Source organism: Ornithorhynchus anatinus, chromosome X5 (assembly GCF_004115215.2).
Source record: "Ornithorhynchus anatinus isolate Pmale09 chromosome X5, mOrnAna1.pri.v4, whole genome shotgun sequence".
NCBI lineage: Eukaryota > Metazoa > Chordata > Mammalia > Monotremata > Ornithorhynchidae > Ornithorhynchus > Ornithorhynchus anatinus.
In genome coordinates, this window is record NC_041753.1 from 6046151 (window position 1) to 6070269 (window position 24119).

The 24119-nt window shown below is 57.5% G+C and overlaps 1 protein-coding gene across 1 annotated transcript; it reads left to right on the plus strand.

Annotated features, from left to right (window-relative positions):
- Positions 1-8107: 8107 nt before the first annotated feature.
- Positions 8108-22720, plus strand: SERPINE1 (serpin family E member 1). Its single transcript, XM_029056324.2, has 9 exons — positions 8108-8352; positions 11204-11475; positions 15017-15250; positions 16013-16207; positions 17869-18067; positions 19717-19817; positions 20609-20695; positions 21263-21346; positions 21812-22720. The coding sequence occupies exons 2-9, from the start codon at positions 11205-11207 to the stop codon at positions 21847-21849; spliced, it is 1209 nt and encodes a 402-aa protein (XP_028912157.1). The 5' UTR covers positions 8108-8352; position 11204; the 3' UTR covers positions 21850-22720.
- Positions 22721-24119: the final 1399 nt, after the last annotated feature.

The window sequence follows — 24119 nt, forward strand, 5'->3', positions numbered from 1 at the left end:
GTCGGATATGAGGAAGGCGGACGCTCCGGGCAAGAGGCAGGTCACGGGCGAGAGGTCTGCGGCGAGATAAACAGAAGTAGTTGCCTGGGAACCGGGAGAGGGTGGGCAGCGGGCGAGGGGGGAACCGGGGTCAACGCGGGTTCCTTCTGGGTTTCTTGGGGTGGACGGAGGGTGTGGCGATCTTTCCCTCCCCCTTCCTCCCGCAGCAGAGCCAGCTTCACCCATCAGGCTGCCCTGAGGCGGGTATAGAAAGTGCTTAACCAATCCCGTAATTATAATTATTATAGCTCCACCAGCCCCTCCCAGGCAAGGTTACCCTGAAGGTGCGTAATAATCACTGCTAAGCGTTTACTCTGTTCCAAGCACCGCGCCGGGTGCGAGGTAATCGAGTCGGACACGGGCCCCGTCCCTCGTGGGCTCACGGTCTGAGTAGGAGGGAGAACAGGCACCGCTTCCCTGATTTACAGATGAGGAAACTGAGGCCCAGAGAGGGTAAGTGAGAAGCAGCGTGGCCTAGTGGGTAGAGCCTGGGCCTGGGAGTCAGAAGGACCTGGCTCCGCCGCTCGTCAGCCGTGTGATCTTGGGCAAGCCGCTTCACTTCTCCGGGCCTCGGTTCCCTCGTCTGTAAATTAGGGGTTAAGACTGTGAGCCCGATATGGGTCAGGCGCTGGGTCCAACCCAATTACCTTGCATTTACCCGAGGCTCAGTACAGTGCCCGACACACAGTAAGTGCGTAACGAATGCGATTTAAAAAAAATTTCACGTAAAAATCCCCCTCCCTCCAGAAAATGCCAACCACAAATGGGGAAAGGAGAGAGAGAAGAAGAGAGGAAGAGAGAGAGAAACGGCTTCTCCAGAGAAATTGCACAATCTGCCCACCCAAGCCCGCCCTCCCTCCCCCAACTCATTCTTCCCTCCAGCAACCGCAACAGGGGAAAATGAAAGGGCCCTAAAGATACTGTGGCTTGTGGTCCCCTTGGGTTCCTTCTTCCTGCTTTATTTTTTCTTTAAAAGGTACTTGTTAGGCGCTTACTATGTGCCGGGCACTGTACTAGGTAGACGGGCACTAATCGGGTTGGACACAGTCCCTGAACCCCCACGGGGCTGACAGTTTGAATCCAGATGAGGGAACTGAGGCCCAGAGCAGTGAAGCGGGTTGCCCGAGGTCACCCGGAGGTGAAGCCGGGATTAGAACCCAGATCCTCTGACTCTCAGGCCCAGGCTCCACCCGATTTTGGGGACCTGGCGATGCCACGAGACGGGGAGTGGGGGGACGCTCCTTAGGCAGGCGGGGATGTGGCTTCCCGCCCCCGCGACGCCCCCTCCCGCAAAGTTCCCACCCTCCGGCCGGCCTGTGGCCTCCTACAGGGGACGGGGGAGGCCCTTCGAGCTGTAAGGCTAGACGGTAGGCTTCCTGCGGGCGGGGAACGTGTCTACCGGCTCAGTTACGTTGGACTCCCCGAAGTGCTTAGTACAGTGCTCGGCACCCAGTAGACACTCAGTCAGAACGACCGATGGACTGATTGGGGTCCTGGGGGACTCAGGGCCCGAGAGCTCAACTCATCTGGGAGCGGGGAATGGCTCCGCTTCCCGCTCTCTCCTTCCCGCCGCCCGCAGCCGAGCGTCCCCGGGGGACGTCGCCAAAAGAGCCCCGAAGTACGAGGCCCCTTCCCTGCCCCCGCCTTCGAGGGGCTCACAGTCGACGGCCGGGGAGAGGGGGGAACCAGCGGATCCGCCTGCCGAAAACCCTACGGGTAAAAGAGCGAGTCAGAGATCCGAGTGGTCCAGAGAGAAGTGAGCAGTTAAGAGAGATGACCAGTCAAGAATCCCATCTGCCCAGGGGGGCCAGGATGGCTGATGGCATAGTCTGCCCCGGAGGTGGGGGATTAGTCAGAGGATGACTATCGGGAACGGGAGCAGGACCAGGAGGGGGAAGAAGAAGAGGAGGAGGAGGAGAAGGAGGAGAAGGAGGAGGAAGAGAACCAGAGGACGAGGAGGAGGAAGAGAGAGGGAAAAGGAAGAGGTGGAGGAAGATGGAAAAGGAAGAGAAGGAGGAGGAAGGGAAGGAGGAAGGGAAGGAGGAGGACCAGAGGAGGAGGAGGAGAAGGAGGAAGAGGGAGAGGGAAAAGGAGGAGGAGGAGGAGGATGGAACGGGAAAGGGGGAGAGGAGAAGGAGGAAGGGAAGGAGGAGGACCAGAGGAGGAGGAGGAGAAGAAGGAGGAAGAGAGAGAGGGAAAAGGAGGAGGAGGAGGAGGATGGAACGGGAAAGGGGGAGAGGAAGGAGAAGGAGGAAGACGAGGAGGAGGAGAAGGACAGAGAGGGAAGAGAAGGGAGGAAGTGGGAGGAAGAGAGGAGGAGGAGGGAGGAAAAGAACAGAGAGGAGGAGAGGGAGGAGGAGGAGGGAGGAAGAGGAAAAGGAGGAAGAAGAGGAGGAGGAGAGGAAGACACGGAGGAGGGGTGAGGGAGGAAAAGAAGGAGAGGTGTGGGGTGGAAGAGAAGAGGAGGGAAATCTAGGAGATTTTGAAGGCGTGAAAACAGGGAAAGGAAGAGGAGGCCATAAAAATCAGGGCTGGGCAATGAGCCGGAGATCACCTAGCAGAGAGAACAAAGGGTGAGACGGGCCACAGAAAACTGGGATTTCTCTGGGGGCCGGGGGCGGGGATGGGTTTGGGTGGAGTTGACTTTGGGAACTATTTACTGAGAAAATCCCAAACAAAACACCGAAGCTCTGACTCCCACACACATGTGCACAAATACACGCCAACTGAGAGCCCGGCTCAGATGCTCCAAGATCCCTCCCCTGGAGGTTTCCCGACCTGCCCCCGGCTTTCCCAACTAGAACTTGACCAGGAAACGAACCCTGTGATTATCTCAAGGACAAGATGTGTAAGAGCTTGTCTCCAAGTGAACCTCGTCCACGGGGAACGGATGTCTGCCGTAGGACCTTGGGGAAGTCACTTCGCTTCCCTGTGCCTCGGTTACCTCATCTGTAAAATGGGGATTGAGCTCGTGAGCCCCACGTGGGACAAGAGACTGGGTCCAGTCCCGTCTGCTTAGTATTCACCCCACTGCTCAGTACGGAGCCGGGCCGGCCGAACGCTGTACTAACGCTGGGGAAGGTAATCGGGTTGGACTGGGTCCCTGTCCTACACGGTGCTCGCGATCTTCATCCCCATTTCACAGCTGAGTGAACCGAGGCCCAGAGAAGCGAAGCGACCCGCCCCAGGTCACAGAGCAGATAAGTAGCAGAGTCCGAATCGGAACTTCCGTCTCCCGGGCCCAAGCTCTCCCCACTAGGTCGCACCGCTTCTCTGGGAAGTGCTTTTTTCATTACATTTTTTTAAATACTCCATCCCAGGAATACCTACCCGTCTTCCATTCCCACCTTCCCACAGACCACTGAGGATTTCCTCTGAGAATCTCCCGGCTCCACCACTTGTTGGCTGCGAGACCTCGAGCAAGTCACTTCACTTCTCTGGGCCTCCGTGACCTCATCTGACAGATGGGGATCGAGACGGCGAGGCCCACGTGGGACAGGGACCGTGTCGGACCTGGTTTGCGCGGATCCATCCCGGCGCTTAATACGGTGCCCGGCACATAGTAAGCATTTAACGAATACCTTAACTATTACAATTATTGTTATTAGAGGGGGAGAATGACATTAACATAAATAAATTACGCGCACACACGCCATCTTTCTCGAAGATGCCCTCACCTCTGGTGCCCAGCAGGGCAAGGCCTGGGCATCTTCACAGAGCTTTAGACACTCCAATATACAGATAAACCCAACCTACACAGGACAACACCACAATGTTCAATAGTATTTACTGAGCGCTTACTATGTGCAGATCACTGTACTAAGCGCTTGGAATGGACAATTCGGCAACAGATAGAGACAATCCCTGCCCGTCGACGGGCTCACGGTCTATGAGAAGCAGCGTGGCTCAGTGGAAAGAGCACGGGCTTTGGAGTCAGGGCTCATGAGTTCGAATCCCGACTCTGCCACTTGTAGGCTGTGTGACTGTGGGCAAGTCACTTAACTTCTCTGTGCCTCAGTTCCCTCATCTGTAAAATGGGGATTAAGACTGTGAGCCCCACGTGGGACAACCTGATTCCCCTATGTCTTCCCCAGCGCTTAGAACAGTGCTCGGCACATAGTAAGCGCTTAACAAATACCAACATTATTATTAATCGGGGGAGAGAGACGGACGAAAACAAGACAACTTAATCGCAATAAATAGAATCAAGGGGATGGACACCTCATTAACAAAATAAATAAGGTAATAAAAATAAATACAAACGAGCACAGTGCTGAGGGGAGGGGAAGGGAGAGGGGGAGGAGCAGAGGGAAAGTATCCTAACTCCCTCCCATGGCATCTAAGAACAGGGTCACCACTAAAATGTCTCTCCCCACACCCTCATCCCACTCCACTCCCCTTACCCGGACATTCACACCTCCAGTCACTAATAATGCTAATAATCGCGATATTTTCAAGCGCTTGCTATGCGCCGGGCACCGTCCCGACCGCTGGGGTCGATACAAGATAATCGGGTTGGACCCGGTCCCTGTCCCTCACAGGGTTCCCAGTCTTCATCCCCATTTTCCAGATGAGGGAACTGAGGCCCAGAGAAGTGACCTGCCCAAGGTCGCAGAGGGCGCTCTGGGTTTCCCGGAGAGGCTCGGCGGGCGGGGACCGGGCGGGGTTGGGCGAGCGCAGTCACCGTGCATCATCGCCTGCCGCTCGGGCACCTGAGGCGATGGCGCCCGGGGGAGCAGACGGGCAGAGGAGGAGGGCGGCTTGCCACGGCTTCCGTGCCCTGGGCTGATGGAAAGAAACGGCGGGGCCCGGTGGCAAGAACCCGGGGCCTGGGAGTCAGGAGCCCTGGGTTCTAATCCCGCCTCTGCTGCGTGACCCCGTGGTCACGTCACTTCTCTGGGCCTCACCTGCAAAAGGGGGATTAAGACCGTTTGCCCTACGTGGGGCAGGGACTGTGTCCAACCTGATTATCCTATATCTACCCCAGTGCTTAGAACGGAGCCTGGCACACCGGAAGCCCCCTTAAGAAATTCTGCTGTACCGGACTCTCCCAAACGCTTACTGCAGTGTTCTGCACGGTAGTGAGCGCTCAATAAACACTATCGATCGATCGACTGATATTTCTGACAGCGACGAAGGGAAGAAAGGTGTGGGAAGGATTTTTCCCGAGTCCGTCAGTCGTATTTATTGAGCGCTCGACTGTACGCAGAGCTCTGTACTAAGCGCTTGGGAGAGTATGATATAACAGACGTGGCGGACACATTCCCTGCCCACGGGGAGAAAACCCCGAACGTCCAGATTCGGACGCCCACGCGCGTCTAACGGTAATAACGGCATCCGTTAAGAGCTTACTACGCGCCGAGCACTGTTCTAAGCACTGCGACACGACACAAGGCAGTCGGGTTGGACACGGTCTCTGACCCACACGGGGCTCACAGTCTCCATCCCCACGTTACAGATGGTTCATTTATTCTTTTAATCATTCATTCTCCTGTATTTACTGAGCACTTACTCTACACAGAGCACTGTACTAAGCGCTGGGGAGAGGACAACATAAGACTAAATGAGTAACTGAGGCACAGAGAAGCGAAGTGACTTGCCAGAGGTCACCCGGCAGACAAGTGGCAGAGAGGGGATTAGAACCTAGGTCCTTCTGGCTCCCAGGCCCGGGCTCTAGCCACTGGGCCACACTGCTTCTCGTATGCCCCAAAATTACAATAATGTTGGTATTTGTTAAGCCCTTACTATGTGCAGAGCACTGTTCTAAGCACTGGGGGAGATTCAGGGTAATCAGGTTGTCCCAGGTGGGGTTCATAGTCTTCATCCCCATTTTCCAGATGAGGTCACTGAGGCCCAGAGAAGTAAAGCGACTTGCCCACAGTCACCCAGCTGACAAGTGATAGAGCTGGAATTCGAACCCGTGGCCTCTGACTCCCAAGCCCGTGCTCTTTCCACTGAGCCATGGCCCCGCTAGACTGCAAGCTCACTTTCGGCAGGGAATGTATCTTTTATATCCTCCTCCTCTCCTCTCTCCAGAGCTTAGGCAGTGCTCTGCACCTTCAGGCAGTCGTTCATTCATTCGGTCGTATTTATTGAGCCCTTACTGCGTGCAGAGCACTGTGCTAAGAGCCCGGAAGAGGACGACAGAGGAGCGCACGGTCGATGCGATCGACTGGCTGATCCGCGCCGATCCGCGTGCGCTCCGAGTACCGCTCGGACGCTCCTAGGTCCAAGAAGCAGCCAAGTTAGAGAAGCAGCGTGGCCCGGGGGAAAGAGGCCGGGCTTGGGAGCCCGAGGTCATGGGTTCGAATGCCGCCCCTGCCACGTGTCAGCTGTGTGACCGTGGGCAAGTCACTTCACTTCTCTGTGCCTCAGTTCCCTCATCTGTAAAATGGGGATTAACTGTGAGCCTCACGTGGGACGACCTGATTAGCCTGTATCTATCCCAGTGCTTCGAACAGTGCTCTGCACGTAGTAAGCGCTTAACAAATGCCAACGTTATTAGGTGCTTTCCTCTGGAGATTTCCCAGCCTTCGTCCAAGTTTTTCCAGTAGAACCTGACCAGCAAAAGAGGGTCCGGGCCCGGGGCCCCAGGAGTTCCTCTTCTCCGACCCGTTTGGCCTGGGGGACCCGGGCGTCCGTAGGACGAAAGGAGCGAGGGGAGTGAAATGAGGGGGAACCGATTCTCTCTTGCCCCCCGACCCTGAGCGGAGCCTAATCCGGGCCATCTTCGGGGAAGCGGCGTGGCTCAGCGGAAAAGAGCCCGGGCTTCGGAGTCAGAGGTCATGGGTTCGACTCCCGGCTCTGCCACTTGTCGGCTGTGTGACTGGGGGCGAGTCACTTCGCTTCTCCGGGCCTCAGTTCCCTCATCCGGAAAATGGGGATTAACTGTGAGCCTCACGTGGGACAACCCGATGACCCCGTATCTACCCCAGCGCTTAGAACGGTGCTCTGCACATAGTAAGCGCTTAACAAATACCGACATCATTATTACCTTCGCCCTCCGGACTGGAAGCTCCGTGGGCAGGGAGCGTGTCTCCCAACTCTGTGAAACTAGACTCTCTCAAACGTCTAGTACAGCGCGCTGTGCGCAGTAGGTGCTCAATAAAGACCACTTCAGATGATAAGAAGAATAAGGGCATTTGTCAAGCGCTCACTAGGTGCCAAGCACCGTTCTAAGCGCTGGGGGAGATACAAGGGAATCGGGTTGTCCCCCGTGGGGCTCCCAGTCTTCATCCCCATTTGACAGAGGAGGTGACTGAGGCACAGGGAAGCGAAGTGACTTTGCCAAGGTCACACAGCTGACAGGTGACAGAGCCAAGATTAGAACCCACGACCTTTGACTCCCAAGCCCGGGCTCTTTCCACTAAGCCAAGCCGCTTCCCTACGACGGCCTCACTGGGGGCAGAGAGCATGTCTACCGACTCGGTGAAATTGGACTCTCTCCAGCGTTTCGCCCAGTGCGTTGCGTGCAGTAGGTGCTCAATAAATAGCCACTGAGGATTGATTCTCTCTTGCTCTCCACCCTTTCTCGCTCACGGATGACTTTTCACTTCGGATGGGGCGGGTGGGGCAAGAGGTGGGGGGGATCTGGGGGATGGGGGAGCAAAAGGGACGCAAGGGATGCGTTTGGAAGAGAGTCCAGATCTGGGGGGTCCCAGTGACCCCCTCGGAGAAACCCTGTCAGCCTCCCCGGGAGTTTCTCGGATCCTCCCGGAGAAGGAGGGTCAGCGAGGCCGGGGGTCCAGCCCTGAGGGTCGGGGGGCCGAAAACGACCACTCTGCCTCCCCTCCACCGGAAACCCCTCGGGGCACAGAGCCCCCTTCCCCGTGTAATCGACACGTACGTACACACAACCACACTCACAAACACGTGCGCGTGCGGAATCACTCACACGTTCCGGCCAAGCCTGGGACGGTGCCAGACCGGGGAAGGGGTTGGGGGGCGGGGGGGTTGGCGGGAGGGGGGCCTGCTGGAGGAGCCAGACATTTTGTACTGAAGAATTTCCAGGCCAAAAAGTGGGTGGGGAAGGTCTGGGATGATTTCATCGAATATTTCCTGCCCTGTGGCGCGGGCGGAGTGAGCAGGGTGGATATAAAGAGGGGAGTCAGGAGGAGCTCCCAGAACAGCGGCCTCCAGCCACCGGGTAAACAGCTGGAGTCCAGAAGGGTCCTCCCGCCCCCGCCATCCGGAGACCACCCTCCCCCAGACCCCAGAGGGGCCTCTCGGCCGCGGAGGAGCCGCCACCGCAGACTCGGCCGCCCCCCCGAAAACCACCGATCCCAGACACCGGCCAGGACTTCCAGAGAAGAGGTAGGCTCACTCTTCTCCTCTCTCCCGCTCCACACGGGCCCCCGGCCCTCACATCCCCCAGGCGGGACCCCTCCACCCCTTGTCCATCCGCAGGCCGGGACGGGCGACGAAACGGGCCGCAGCTCTTTCGGGGGGACGGTGGCCGGAGCTCGGGGGAGAGAGTCTCACCCCCCGAGTTCGGTCCCGCGCTTCCTCCCTTCGAACGTCGGTTTCTCCCTCTGAGGTCACTCGATAATAACAGTAATGATAATAATGATGCTATTTGTTGAGCGCTGCCCCAAGCGCTGGGGTGGATACAAGGCAATCCCCACAGTCTTAATCCCCATTTGACAGACGAGGGAACCGAGGCACAGAGAAGTTAAGTGACCTACCCTTAGCCGTACGGCTGATGAGTGGCGGAGCCGGAATTAGAACCCGAGACCTCTGACTTCCAAACCTGTGCTCTTTCATTCGTTCATTCGATGGTATTTATTGAGCGCTTACTCTGCGCAGAGCACTGTACTAAGTGCTTGGAACCCATTAAGCCGCACTACTTCTCTCCCCCTCCTCCGTTCCCGCCGCCGAAGACCCCCAGATCAGGCCTTCTCCCTAGCTTGGGGTCAGGAAGGGATGGGACGTCACTAATAATAACGGTGGTATTTGTTAAGCGCTTACCCTGTGCCCGGCGCCGTGCTAAGCGTAGGGGTGGAGACAAGCAGATCGGGACACAGTCCCCGTCTTCATCCCCATTCGACATACGGGGGAACTGAGGCCCAGGGAAGTGACGCGACCTGCCCGAGGTTACGCGGCGTAGGACGGAGGAACGGGGGGGGGAGAAGCCGGGTCCTCCTGACTCCCAGGCCCGGGCCCTAGCCACTGGGCCGCGCTGCTTCTGGCGGAGAATGGCTGGGCCTACTGAGGGGCGACGAGGAGCGTTAGGGGACGGACGGACACACAGACGTGGAGAGAGAAGGAGAAAGAGCAGGGAGAAGGTGAGTTCCCGGGCTCCCAAACTCTTGGCAAATGGAACCCGCCATCGTCCGTCCCCGTCCTCCACGCTCGCGGACGCTGGGCGCTCACCCCTAGCCCGTCGGCTCGTGGTAGGGCATTCTGCTCCTTCTGTTGTGCCGGACCCTCCCGATAATAATAATGATAACGGTGATGGTATTCGTTAAGCGCTTGCTATGTGCCAAGCACTATTCTGAGCGCTGCGGGAGATACAAGGTTAACGGGTTGTCCCACGTGGGGCTCACAGTCATTCATTCAATAGTATTTATGGAGCACTTACTATGTGCAGAGCACTGTACTAAGCGTTTGGAATGGACAAATCGGTAACGGATAGAGACGGTCCCTGCCCTCTGAGGGGCTTACGGTCTAATCGGGGGAGATGGTCGGACGAGAACGGTGGCAATAAATAGAATCAGGGTGATGTACGTCCCGTTAACAGAATAAATAGGGTAATGAAGATACATACGGTTGAGCGGACGAGCACAGGACTGAGGGGATGGGACGGGAGAGGGGGAGGAGCAGAGGGAAAGAGGGGAGAAGATGGTTTATTTGTTAGTATTTGTTAAGCGCTCACTATGTGCAGAGCACTGTTCTAAGCGCTGGGGGAGACACGGGGGAATCGGGTTGTCCCACGTGGGGTTCACGGTCTTCATCCCCATTTTACAGATGAGGTCACTGAGGCCCAGAGAAGCGAAGTGGCTCGCCCACAGTCACACAGCTGACAAGTGGCAGAGCTGGGATTCGAACTCATGACCTCTGACTCCAGAGCCCGTGCTCTTTCCACTGAGCCACGCGGCTTCTCTAGGTGAAGGCTTCGCCCCCCCCCCCCCCATTTGACAGATGAGGGAACTGAGGCAGCGAGGAGTGAAATGACACAGCTGACGGGTGGCGGAGCCGGGACCGGAACCCACGACGTCTGAATCCCAAGCCCGGGCTCTTGCCATTAAGCCGGGCTGCTTCTCTTCCCGGGGGTTTAGTCCAGCGCTCTGCGCATGGTAAGCGCTCGAGAAGGGAAGCAGCGTGGCCTTCTGGCTAGAGCCCGGGCCCGGGAATCAGAAGGACCTGGGTTCTCATCCCAGCTCTCCCATTTCTCTGTTGTGTGACTTCGGGGAAGCCACTTCTCCGGGCCTCAGTTCCCTCGTCTGTCAAATGGGGATTAAGACTGAGCCCCACACGGAACAGGGATCGTGCCCGATCCGATTACCCCGTCTCCGCCCCAGCGTTTAGTACAGTGCTTGGCACCTAGTAAGTGTCGAACGTGTAAACATGACTGAATAGATGAAGATACCGCAAGTATTACTGTGGGAATAATACTTTCCACGCCGGGGAGCGGCACGGCCCGGTGGATCGAACACGGGCCTGAGAGTCCGAAGGACCGGGGTTCTGATCCCGGCTCCTCCATTCACCCGCGGCGCGACCGTGCGCCAGCCACTTGGCTTCTCCGTGCCTCAGTCTCCTCATCTGTAAAACGGGGTTGGAGGCCGCGGGCCCCACGTGGGCCGGGGACTGCGTCCGACCCGGTTTGCTGGTATCCGTCCCGGCGTTTAGTACTTATTCGTTCAATACTATTGATCGAGCGCTCACCACGTGCAGAGCACTGTACCAAGCGCTCGGAATGTACAAGCCGGCGACGGATAGAGACGACCCCTGCCCGCTGACGGGCTCGCGGTCTAATCGACTTAGACTAGTTAGAGCTTAGTAAATACCGTTAGTATCATCACCTCCCCCAGCGTTTAGAACGGTGCTCGACACGTGGCTTACCGACTACCCTCACCGTCATTCTTACCGTAACGAATACGACTGATCGGTCGATCGACGGATGGAGCGATCCACCTCACCCCCACCACCCCCTCCGCTCTTTCAGGATGCAGCTGACGGCCGCGGTCGCCTGCCTGGTCCTCCTGTCCCTCCCGTCCCGGGGGTCGGAAGGCCGGCCCCACGGCGGGCCCTCCCGGGCGGCCCGCCTGGCCACGGACTTCGGGGTGAAGGTCTACCGGGAGGTGGTCCGGGGGTCGGGGGACCGCAACGTGGTCTTCTCGCCCTACGGCGTGTCCTCGGCGCTCGGCATGCTCCAGCTGACGGCCGCGGGGAGGACGCGGAGGCAGCTCGGGGACGCCATGGGCTACGACCCGGACGGTAAGAGGCGGCGGGGCCGGGACGGAGGAGGGGACGGACGCAGGACGGGGTGGATCTGTCGAGCGCTCCCCACGCGCGCAGGGCTGTTCGGCCCGCCTGGGAGAGTACCTCAGAATAGGGAGATAACAATGATAATAATAATGTCGGTATTGGTTAAGCGCTTACTCTGGGCAGAGCACTCTTCTAAGCAGTGGGGTGGATACAGAGGCATCAGATTGTCCCACGCGAGGCTCACCGTCTTCATCCCCATTATACGGATGAGGTCACTGAGGCCCAGAGCGGTGAAGTGACCTGCCCGCGGTCACACGGTCGACAGGCGGCGGAGCCGGGGTTCGAACCCATGACCCCCGACTCCCAAGGCCGGGCTCTTGCCCATGAGCCACGCTGCTTCAGTTGCGGTCCCTGCCCTCAACCGATCCGTCGATCCTACTTATTGAGCGCTCGCCAATTGCATAAGCATCTGGGAGAGTCCATTCCAACGGGGAGGCGATTCCTGCCCTCGAACGATCCATCGGTCCTATTTACTGAGCGCTCGCCATTTGCGTAAGCCCGTATGGAGCGCTTGGGAGAGCACGGCAGAATCGGAGACGCGGTCCCCGCCCTCGACCGATCGGTCGATCCTACTTACTGAGCGCTCGCACCGTGCAGGGCGCCGTACTGAGGGCTTGGGAGAGGACGTTAGGAGAGCGAGACGCGATCTTTGCCCTCGGCCGATCGATCGATCGGGCTTATTTTACGGTATCCGTCGAGGGCTTACTCCGTGCCGGGCACCGTAGCGAGCACTGGGATAGATACAAGGTTAACAGGTTGGACCCGGTCCCCGTCCGGCAGGGAGCTCGCAGCCTTAATCTCCATTTCACAGATGAGGTCGTTGAGGCACAGAGAAGCGAAGTGACTTGGCCAAGGTCACCGAGCAGACGAGCGAGCGCTTACGTTGCGCCCGGGGCCCGTACGGGGCGAGTGGGACGGTACATTAGAATACGGAGAAACGATCCCTGCCCTCGACCAGTCGATCCATCGCCTTCACTGAGCGCTTACACTGTGCCGAGCACTGTACTGAGTGCTCGAGGGAGTACAGTAGAACAGGGAAACGCGATCCCTGCCCTCAGTCGATCCGGATTTATCGTGCAGAGCACCGAACTGAGTGCTTGAGAGAGTACGTTATCACAGAGGCTCGATCCCTGCCCTCGATCTATCAATTAATCGATTCATCGTTGGCATTTATTGAGCACCCACTATGACTAGAACACTGTGCAAAACACTTGGGAGTCCCCTCATTCGTAAAATGGGATTTAAGACTGTGAGCCCCACAGGGGACACGGACTGTGTCCAGCTTGATCACCTCGCATCTGCCCCGGTGCTTAGTACAGCGCCTGGCACATAGTTAGCGCTGAACGAATACAAGGGAAGCAGCGTGGCCTAGCGGAAAGAGCCCGGGCTCGGGTGTCGGGGGCTGTGGGTTCTAATCCCGGCTCCGCCGCTTGTCTGCCGGGTGACCTTGAGCAAGTCACTTCACTTCTCTGGGCCTCAGTTACCGCATCTGGAAAACGGGGATGAAGACCGTGAGCCCCACGTGGGACAACCTGATCATCTTGAGACTACCCCGGCGCTCAGGACGGTGCCTGGCACATAGTAAGCGCTCAACAACTACCATAATCAATATTAATAATAAATGCCAGTTTGAAATAGTTGGTAGACGGGTCCCCTGCCCACAGGGAGCTGGCGGGATAGGGATTTCAGGCATCTCAGGCATTTCCGTTGCCCGACAGGCACAGGGTCGGAGACTCGCGCTCCGTCCTCTCTTGGGAAATTCCCTCGTCTGGAAAATGGGGATTAAGACAGGGAGTTCCACGGGGGACAGGGACCGTGTCCGACCCGATTACCTCATATCTACCCCGGCGCTTGGTACTTCGCCCACGGCAAGCGTTCAGTAAATTCCGCTGATGGATGGATGGATTGTCTTAAGGATAAAGACCATTCATTCATTCATACATTCAGTCGTATTTATTAAGGGCTTATTACGTGCAGAGCACTGTACTAAACACTTGGGAAAGTACGGAGCGCCCTCCTCTAAACTTGTGGGTGGCAAGGAATGGATCTGTTTATGGTAGCGTGGCTCAGTGGAAAGAGCCCGGGCTTGGGAGTCAGAGGTCATGGGTGCGAATCCCGGCCCTGCCGCTTGTCAGCTGGGTGACAGTGGGCAAGTCACTTCACTTCTCTGGACCTCAGTGACCTCATCTGGAAAATGGGGATGAAGACTGCGAGCCTCACGTGGGACAACCCGATTACCCTGTAAATCTCCCCCAGCGCTTAGAACAGTGAGCGCTTAACAAATACCAACATTATTATTATTATTATTATTATTACTCTCCCAACCGCTCAGTACTGTGACAGAAAGGGCTCAATAAATACGAGTGACTGAATGAATGACTTCCTCCCAGTACAGTGCTCTGCAATCCATCACTCAATCAATCAAAGGTATTTATTGAGCACTGTGCTAAGCGTTTGGGAGAGTCCAATACAACAGAGTTGGTAGATATAGTCCCCGCCCTCAAAGAGCTTACAGCCTAGCGGGGGAGACAGGCATTAACACACATGATGGATGGGGCATAAATAATAGTGATTACGGTATTTGTTAAGCGCTTACTATGTGCCAAGCACTGTTCTAAGCGCTAGGTAGATACAAGAATGCTTAAGAATGCTTAAAAGGTTCGGGTTCAAGACCAGAGGGCAATGCAGAAGGAAGAGAGATAATAATAATAATAATAATAATGTTAGTATTTGTTAAGTGCTCACTATAATAAGAATAATATCGGTACTGTTAAGCACTTACTATGTGCAGAGCGCTGTTCTAAGCGCTGGGGGAGATTTCCAGGGTAATCGGGTTGTCCCACGTGAGGCTCGCAGTCTTCATCCCCATTTTCCAGACGAGGTCACTGAGGCCCAGAGAAGTGAAGTGACCTGCCCCCAGTCACACAGCTGCCAAGTGGCAGAACCGGGATTCGAATCCATGACCTGTGACTCCCAAACCCGGGCTCTTTCCACTGAGCCACGCTGCTTCTCTGAGACGATGCTTCTCTGAGAGAGGAAGGCGTAGTCCGGGAAGACCTCTGGGAGGAGATGGGATTTTCATAAGGTTTTGAAGGTGGGGAGAGTCAGATACAGCCCCTCTAGACGAAAAGCTCCTTCTGGGCTGGAAGCCCGTCCACCGACTCTGTCGTACTGCGCTCTCCCCACCGCTTAGTACAGTGCTCCGCACGCAGTAACCGCTCGGTAACTGCGATCGATTTCCTGACCGATGGATGTGAAGGGAGGGGGAGTTCGCAGTAAGCGTTCAATAAATACGATTGATTGATTGAGTGGTTGATTAAGGAAAACGAGCGGGTTAGCTGCCCGGGACACGGCCAACCTGCAACCCGACCGAACTGGGGACTCTTTCTAACGACCTGCCGTTCTCGCCCGGCGCTGAGCCCTCGGTACGGTGCTCTGCCCACGAGCGGCGCTCGCTACATACCGGCGATGGACTGCGCGTGTCTTTCAGAAAAGGGCCTGGCCCTCGATCTCCGGCGGCTCAGGAAGGAGCTCACGGGGCCCCAGAACAAGGATGAGGTCAGCACGGTGGACGCCGTCTTCGTCCAGAGGGACGTGGAGCTGGTTCCCGGCTTCATGCCTCATTTCTTCAGTGCCTTCCGGACCACGGTCAAGCAAGTGGATTTCTCTGAGGTGGACCGGGCCCTCTACATCATCAACGACTGGGTGAAGAAACACACGGAAGGTGAGAGAGCCGGCCGGGGAGGCGTGCGTCGGGGGCGGGGCGGGCCGAGGCCCGGTTTGGCCGGGGAAGCCTGAATTCTACAGCCCATTTCCTCGGGCCCGTCGCGGAGGGCCAGCACAGAGCGTTGGCTAAAGGGGTTCTTCGACGGTTAAGCCGCCGAGCCGTCAGAACTCACTCAAAACCGGACGGCCCCGGCCCATCGGAAAGGGTAGAGGGGAGCGGACAAAATGGCGGTCTCAGCCGAAGGCCAAGGCGAGCAGTTGCGAAGGTCAAACGGAGCCGGGAGAACGTGCCGGATTAAAGGCTTTGCTGGAACTCTAGAGAGCGGAAGCTGTGAGAGTCGACTGACGGGCAGACTGAGGGATGGGTAGATTAAGAGCCTGAGCCCCATGTGGGACAGGGACCGCGTCCAACCCGATTAACTGTATCTACCCCAGAGCTCGGCACGTAGTAAGTGCTTAACGAGTGCCGTAATTATCGTTATTATCATTAGATAGCGGAGGAATCGATCGAATCCACCTCGGTTTCCGCGGGGCTCTTCCCATCGCACCTTCCACTGAGGATGGGGAGGAGCTGTGGGAATGTGCCCGTTTACTGTTCCGTTGTCCTCTTCCAGGTGCTCGGTACGGGGTGAGCGCTCCGTAAATATGAGCCCGCGAATACTCTCCCGAGCGCTCGGCACACAACAAGCGCTCAATGAATAGGATCGATCGATTGCGTGAGGAGGAAGTGCCCTCGCTGACCGTCCCTCTTCCCCCTCAGGCATGATCGGTGACTTCCTGGGAGAGGGTGCGGTGGACCAGCTGACTCGCCTGGTGCTGGTGAACGCCCTCTCTTTCAAGGGGCAGTGGAAGCTGCCCTTCCCCGTCAAGAACACCCACGACCGGCTCTTCCACAAGTCCGACGGCAGCGCCGTCTCCGTGCGCATGATGGCCCAGTTGGGCAAGTTCAACTACAGTAAGTGAGGCCGCCCTCCCTCCCTCGCCACGGCAGAGTTCAGTCCGTGTCTCCCCACCTGCTCCTCGAGAGCCTCCAGCGGTCGCCCATCCACCGCCGACAGAAACCCCTCCCCGTCGGCTTTAGGGCCCTCCATCCCCTCGCCCCCTCCTACCTCGCCCCGCTGCTCTCCGACACCCACCCGGCCCGCAGATTTCGCTCTTCCAATGGCAACCTTCTCGCCGTACTTGCATCTCGTCTATCTGGCCGCCGACCTCTCGCCCACGTCCCGCCTCTGGCCTGGAACGCCGTCGCTCCTCATATCCGACGGACAACGACCCGTCCCCTTTTCAAAGCCTCACTGAAGGCCCGTCTCCTCCAAGAGGCCTTCCCTGACGAAGCCCTCCTTCCCACCCCCTCCTGCGACGCCCCGACTTCCTCCTTCTATTCACCCCCTCCCAGCCCCACACCGCTTACGTCCTACTCCGTCATTTGTTTAGTTCTACGCCCCCTCTAGACCGTAAACGCGTGGTGGGCGGGGAACGTGTCCGTTTAAAGTCGTATTGTACGCTCCCGAGCGTTTCACACAGTGCTCCGAACACAGTAAGCGTTGAACAGATACAACTGACTGACCGTTAGCCCAGAGAGGTCTCTCTGACCTCCCTTCCTCCTCTCTCGCCCCGCTCCGGTCTATTCTTCACTCCGCTGCCCGGCTCATCTTCCTGCAGAAACGATCTGGGCCTGTCACTCCCCTTCTTAAACAACTCCAGTGGTTGCCTATCGACCTCCGCTCCAAACAAAAACTCCTCACTCTAGGCTTCGAGGCTCTCCATCACCTTGCCCCTTCCTACCTCTCCTCCCTTCTCTCTTTCTACCGCCCACCCCGCACGCTCCGCTCCTCTGCCGCCCACCTCCTCGCCGTCCCTCGGTCTCGCCCATCCCGCCGTCGACCCCCGGGTCACGTCCTCCCGCGGTCCCGGAACGCCCTCCCTCCTCACCTCCGCCAAACCGATTCTCTTTCCCTCTTCAAAACCTTACTTAAAAATCACCTCCTCCAAGAGGCCTTCCCAGACTGAGCTCCTCTTCCCCCTCTACTCCCTCTGCCATCCCCCCTTTACCTCTCCGCAGCTAAAGCCTCATTTTCCCCTTTTCCCTCTGCTCCTCCACCTCTCCCTTCCCATCCCCACAGCACCGTACCCGTCCGCTCGACTGTATATATTTTCGTTACCCTATTTATTTTGTTAATGAATTGTACATCGCCTTGATTCTATTTAGTTGCCATTGTTTTTACGAGATGTTCTTCCCCTCGACGCTGTTTAGTGCCATCGTTCTTGTCTGTCCGTCTCCCCCGATTAGACCGTAAGCCCGTCAAACGGCAGGGACTGTCTCTATCTGTTGCCGACTTGTTCATCCCAAGCGCTTAGTACAGTGCTCTGCACATAGTAAGCGCTCAATAAATACTATTGAATGAATGAATTGAATGAAAGAGAGGACAGCCAGTCTCCCGTGGGGCGGAACAGGGGCGCGTTGGGGGAAAAATAAACATCGAAAGGGGGTGCCTGAAATGGATTCAGAGGCCGGCGGGGAGGAACGGGGGTGGGAGATCTGACCGAGGCCTACGTCGAGAGAAGCGCTCGACTTCTCTCAGTGGATTTCTCCGCCGGTCTTCTCCCCCGCCTCAGCCGAGTTCTCCACCTCCGACGGCCGCATCTACGACATCCTGGAGCTGCCCTACCACGGAGACTCCCTCAGCATGATCGTCGCTGCCCCCTACGACAAGACCGTCCCCCTCTCCGCCCTCACGAGCATCCTGGACGCCCAGCTCATCGACCAATGGAAGCGCAACATGACCAGGCTGACCCGCCTTCTGATCCTGCCCAAGTAAGTGCCCCCCTCGCCCTCACCCGCCACCTTCCCCGGCGCCTCCCCCACCCCGTCCGCCGGCCCGGCGTTGGGAATGTGACTAAGAGAGGACGTGTGGGAGGGGGATGGGAAATCACCGGTGGCCCGTATCGGATAAAAATCAGCACTCTCGCATCTGGTTATTTTAAAAAACAAAATGGCATTTGTTCTTACTACGTGCCAGGCACCGTTCTAAGCGTAGGGGTAGATAGGAGGATGATCAGGTGGGACACGGTCCGTGTCCCACATGGGCGCGCGGTCGTAATCCCCATTTTCCAGATGAGGGAACCGAGGCACAGGGAAGTGAAGTGAGCTGCCCAAGGTGACCCGGCCCACAAGCGGCAGAGCCAGGACTAGAACCCAGGTCCTTCTGACACCCAGGCCTGTGTTCTATCCACTAGGCCATGCCGCTCCTCATGTGGGGACCCACGCAGGGAGAAAGGAGCCCCGCGGGGGGAGGGATGGGACACGGGAATGTCGTCTACTTCTGGATTTTTCGCTTTTCTTAAAGGACTGTTTTTCAGCCCCGTCCTTCCAAAGAAAACCTTGGGGCCAGGGAGGGGCAGGAAGAGGGGGATGTGGGTCCGTTTCTGCTCAAGTGACAATCCGAAACCGCAGTTCCGACGTCAGAGCCCGGTCAAAATAATGGGGATTTACGAAATCTTTCTGCGGGGGCAGGAGGCCCTGGTTGGGTAACTTCGGCACTCTAGGGAAACCTCTCCCTGAGCCGCCCCCGGCCTTCAGACTTCCCGACGTTCCCAATGACAGGCCGGGGAAGATTCTGGGGCGGGGGGGGGAGAGGAGTGGAGGGGGAGGGTGAAGAGGAGCTGCTTTTTTTTTTTTCCAGAGCCATCTTTTCTAAATCGTGGCAATCATAATCAATCCTCCCCTGGAGAGAACTGGAGAGCCAAAAAGCCTCACGGCTTGAATCCTCTTCACAGCTCACTCAAGAAAGCGCAATCTGCAGACCAGATTTTTTTTCTCTCTCTCTCAAACGTCCTTGCAGAGGAAGCATTTGACCTTGGCCCCCAACTCTGCTGGGGGGGGAAACTCCAGGCCAAAATGGTGGGTCGCTTCGGCGAAGGGACGAGAGCGGCCCCGGACGGACGGGCCCATTAACGCCCCAAGTCCATCTGTCCCCGGACCCTCGGCCTCCCTCCCCGATTCCCTCACCAGCTTCCTCGATCGCTGTCGGCCATTAGCAGAAATCAGCCAGAGTCCTTACACGGAAGCATTGCGGTCCAGATTACAAGGGCCACAGTCCATCGATCGATCGTATTTATTGAGCGATTACTGTGTACAGGGAGGGGTGCTAAGCGCTTGGAAGAGTACACTAGAACAGAGTTGGCAGACCCGTTCCTTGCCCACCCGAGAAATGAAGCGGCATAGAGGCCGGGCCTGGGAGTCGGAAGGAACTGGGCCTCCGCCACCCGTCCGCTGCGTGACCTCGGGCCAGTCGCTTCGCCTCTCTGGGCTCCAGTTCCCTCATCTGTAAAATGGAGACTGAGGCTCTGAGCCCCATGTGGGACAGGGATTGTGTCCAACCCGATGAGCTTGTATCTACCCCAGCTTAAACCTGGTGGGGGGAGGGGGGGGGGTTCAGGAACTGAGTCTCTGTGGCATTGCAGATTCTCCCTGGAGTTTGAAGCCGACCTGAGGAGACCCCTGGAGAGCTTGGGGATGAAGGATATGTTCAAACCGAGCCTCGCCGACTTCAGCAGCCTCTCAGGTGCGGCCCCGACGGCTCTCTTTCTCTCTCGGTCTCTCTGTCTCTTTTTCACCTTCTCTTGGTTTCTCTCTCGTCTACGTCTCACCCTCTCTCTCTCTCTCTCTTCTCTCTCTCCCCCGAGCTGGCGTCGAAAGCGGTCCGGGCAGGAAGGGGAAGAGAAATGCAAGTTCTTGCTGAGAAATGTGGCTGACCTGACTCTCTCAGTCTCCCTCTTTCTCACCCTCTCTCTCTCTGCATCTCTCTTTTTCTTTCTGTCTCTGCCTCACCCTCTACCCCTCTGTCTCTCTCTCTCTCTCTCCCCCCACCTAAACTGGAGAGTCAAAAACAGTACGAGTGGGAAGGGGAAGAGAACGGCGACTTCTCGCTGAGAAAGGTGGCTGATCGACCTCTCTCTGTCTCCCTCTTTCTCACCCCCTCTCTTGCTCTTTATCTCCATCTCTCCCCTCCCTCTCTGTCTCTCTCTCTCTGTGACTCTCTTTCTCTCTCTGTCTCTGCCTCCCCCCTACCTCTGTCTCTCTCTCTCTCTCCCCTAACCTGGCGAGTCAAAAACGGCCTGGCCGGGAAGGGGAAGAGATGGGCCACTTCTCTCTGAAAAATGTAGCTGACTGACCTCTCTCTGCCTCACCTTCTCTCTCTCTCTGCATCTGTCTCTGTCTCACCCTCCACCTCTCTGTCTCTCCATCTCCCCTAAACCGGTGAGTCAAAAACAGTGCCGGTCGGGAGGGGCCAGAGAAAGGCGACTCTCTCTCCGAGAAATGTGGCCGACTGACCGCGTGCGGCTTCTCCTACAGACCAAGAGGCCCTGTACGTGTCCCGGGCCCTGCAGAAAGCCAAGATTGAGGTGAACGAGAGTGGCACGGTGGCTTCCGCCGCCACAGGTACGAGAGGAAGCGGACCCTAGGTGTAGGGGAGGGCCCTGACCAGGGCGGGCGGAGGAAGAGGAGGTGGGGGGTCCTTCACCCTTCCCCCCAGTTACAACCGAGATCCAGGGGCTGCCTTGGAGCGGAGCACGTGATCAGAACCCCCTCCCCTGCCTCAGCTGGAGGTGCGGCGGAGAGAGGAAGGAGGCGGAGAGAAGTCCGTTCCTTTGCCCAGCCCAGCTTTCTTTCCTTCATCAGCGCTATCTGTTGAGTACTTCCTCTGCGGACCACTCCACTAACCACTTGGGAGAGGGTGATAGAGTTGGGAGACACGATCCCTGCTGCCCTCGAGAAGTTCCGATCTAGCGTTTCTTTGAGCAAAGCTCCTCCTCCGGGGGTGGCCCATTTTCCCAGACCTCATGTCCCTGCCCTGACAACGGGCCTTGCCGACTCCTTCCCCCTCTGGAAGATGGCAGGCCCTCCCCCAGCTCCTCTGGGGAGGAGGGGCTGCCGGGCTCCTAAGAGTCCCATCTTGGCAAAGAGGGGCTGCCAGGCTTCTAAGAGCCCCGTCTTATTTTTTTCCAGCGATCAGGATCTCCGCCCGAATGGTCCCCCTGGAGGTCATCATGGACCGGCCCTTCCTCTTCCTGGTGCGGCACAATCCCACAGGTGAGGGGTCACAGAATCCCAAAACCTCCACGGGGTCACGCCGTACCGGCCCTCCTCCCCCTACCCGCACAGGATGCTCTGAGGCCTCGCCTCGCCCTTCCCCTCCCCAGCGCTCGGGTGGACAAGGGAGTCCCTCCTGGTTTGTTTTCTGCTTTTTTACGGTGCTGGTTAAACGCTCACTACGGGTCAGACACTGTTCCGAACGCTGGGGTACATCGAAGTTTATCAGGTCAGGACACAGTCCCTGTCCCACCTGGGGCTCCCAGCCAAAGCAGGAGGAGCCTCGTTTTACAGTTGAGGAAACAGAGGCCCAGAGAAGTGAAGTGTGATTTGCCCAAGGTCACCCAGCAAGCAAATGATGGAGCCAGGACTGGCTGGGCCACGCTGCTTCTCCAGTTCACTGAGGTCTCTGAAGGAGATTTCCACCTCTCCTCCGTGACACCCCTCCCCTCTTCTCCCCTCCAGGAACCATTCTCTTCACGGGGCAAGTGATGGAGCCCTGACACTGACCCATCAGCCGGACAGCCACTACCCAGAGGGACCCCCGAAGACAGGATCCATCGGCCATTGCTTTTTCCTCATGCGAACGTCAGCCTTCTGCCTTTTGAAAGATCACCTGTTCACTGACCAAGAGACCTTGGCCCGCCCTTCCCTCCCCGGGCCGAGGAGGCGGAACCGAGACCTCCACTCTATCTCCTGCCCCAGCACGGAGAAGTCCTTGAACCTGATTCCCTAACCGCACTCTTCCGGACGCCCGGGTCACCTGGCCACCTGAGAACTCTCTGGGGGTCGACCGAGACCCTCCCGGAAAGGGGGGAAGGAGAAAAGCCCGGGGAGACGGGGTACGGAGACGGAGGCGGCGACGGCCGTGGCGGCCGCTACTTCCACGTCCCTGGCCCAGGCCGTCCGCTGAGGACACTGTCGTCTCTCCGTCCCGAGGTCGGGAGGAGCCGGGGAAAGGGGAGGCCAGAGGTGAGCCGAGACAGCACGCTGGAACCGAGGCGGGATTTCTGGCCTCCCTGGAACGAGGGGACAGGGTCCTGAGACTTTTTATGAAGATCCACCCACCCCTCACCTGGTTTCCTCCCTCTCCCACCATGCGGGAGCCGAGATGACTGGACTAGAGTGAACCCGTTTACCAAGAAAGCGCGAGGGCCTGGCTCCCTCTTGCCCCTCTGCTTCCAGGCGGAGACGGGGAACGTCCAGATGAACGGATGCGCCGGGATTTTCTCCCCAACTTCCCGATTGGCAGAAAGAGACCCTGGCTGTAGGTGTGAACGTTTCCTCTTCCCCCGCCCTCGTGTGCCTGAGACAGAAAGGAATGTAAGACGAGATTAATATATAGATAAAGATTATATATGTATATATACCCTACATCAGCGTCGTCCTTTGCACTTAGGTTGTCTTTGCCTGATAGGGGTCATAACTGGAATCCGGAAGCTTTTCGAAGTTTTCCCAGGTAATCCTGCTGGTCGATTGCTCAAATGCCAGGGATCTAAGTGGAGGAGAGAGATGCAGAGACACAGACAGAGACACAGAGACACACACAGAGACACAGACAGAGACAGAGAGACAGAGAGAGCAGCAGCGCCACCTTGTGGCTACAGAGACACCACGCCCTTCTCCCTTCCCTGCCCTCCTCAGGGAATAAGAATATTATTAATAATAATAATGTTGGTATTTATTAAGCGCTTACTACGTGCAGAGCACTGTTCTAAGCGCTGGGGCAGATCCAGGGTCATCAGCTTGTCCCACGTGAGGCTCACAGTTAATCCCCCTTTTATAGATGAGGTAACTGAAGCCCGGAGAAGTGAAGTGACGCGCCCACGGTCACACAGCTGACAAGCGGCAGAGCCGGGAGTCGAACTCATGACCTCAGACTCCGAAGCCCAGGCTCTTTTCCACTGAGCCACGCTAATGTTGGTATTTGTTAAGCGCCTTCTATGTGCCGAGCGCTGTTCTAAGCGCTGGGGGAGAGACGGGGTCATCAGGTCGTCCCACGTGAGGCTCACAGTCTTCACCCCCGTTTTCCAGCGGAGGTCACTGAGGCCCAGAGAGGTGAAGCGACTGGCCCACAGTCACCCAGCTAAGTGGCAGAGACGGGATTCGAACCCAGGCCACCTGACTCCCAAGCCCGGGCTCTTTCCACTGAGCCACGCTGCTTCTCTATTGGGACAGCCCTGGGCGCATGAGGGGAGAAGGGGAAGTTTGGGGGTGACGCTCTACTCTCTCCTCCTGTGGGAACAGAAGGGATTCCCCAGCACGAGGCCAAAGGCGCTTCCCTCTTTCAGAGGGGGGAAAAGCTGTGGCTCCGGGCGGGGTTCGGGGCATGGCTCCTTCCGTCCCAGATTTGTGGGCCGGTGGACCACCCCCGGGTCACTTCTCGGGGCTCCTCTGCGGGGCGGGTGCTTTTTTTTTCTTTCAGAGGCCATTTTAGGGTGGGAGAGGGTATAGGCCCTGGTGAGCAACAGCGAGGGGGAAAAATGTGCCCCAAACTGATGCTTCCCAACCACACGGACGCTGGTGCCCACTGAGGGGGAAAGGATCCGGATTAGGGGGCAGATGGTGAGGGGGTGACCGGGGAGACTGTTCCTCTATGTCCCCCTGTCAGCCCACCACAGACTGCCCCACTACCCCGGCCCCTTCCTCTCCATCCCCCCCCCGCCACGTTCTCCCTCTTCGTTATGCACGCCAAGTACCCGGAGCCAAACTAGGCCCGGTTTCTTACCACAGATTGAACACAGGGTTGTGTATCTTGTCGCACTTTTGATGT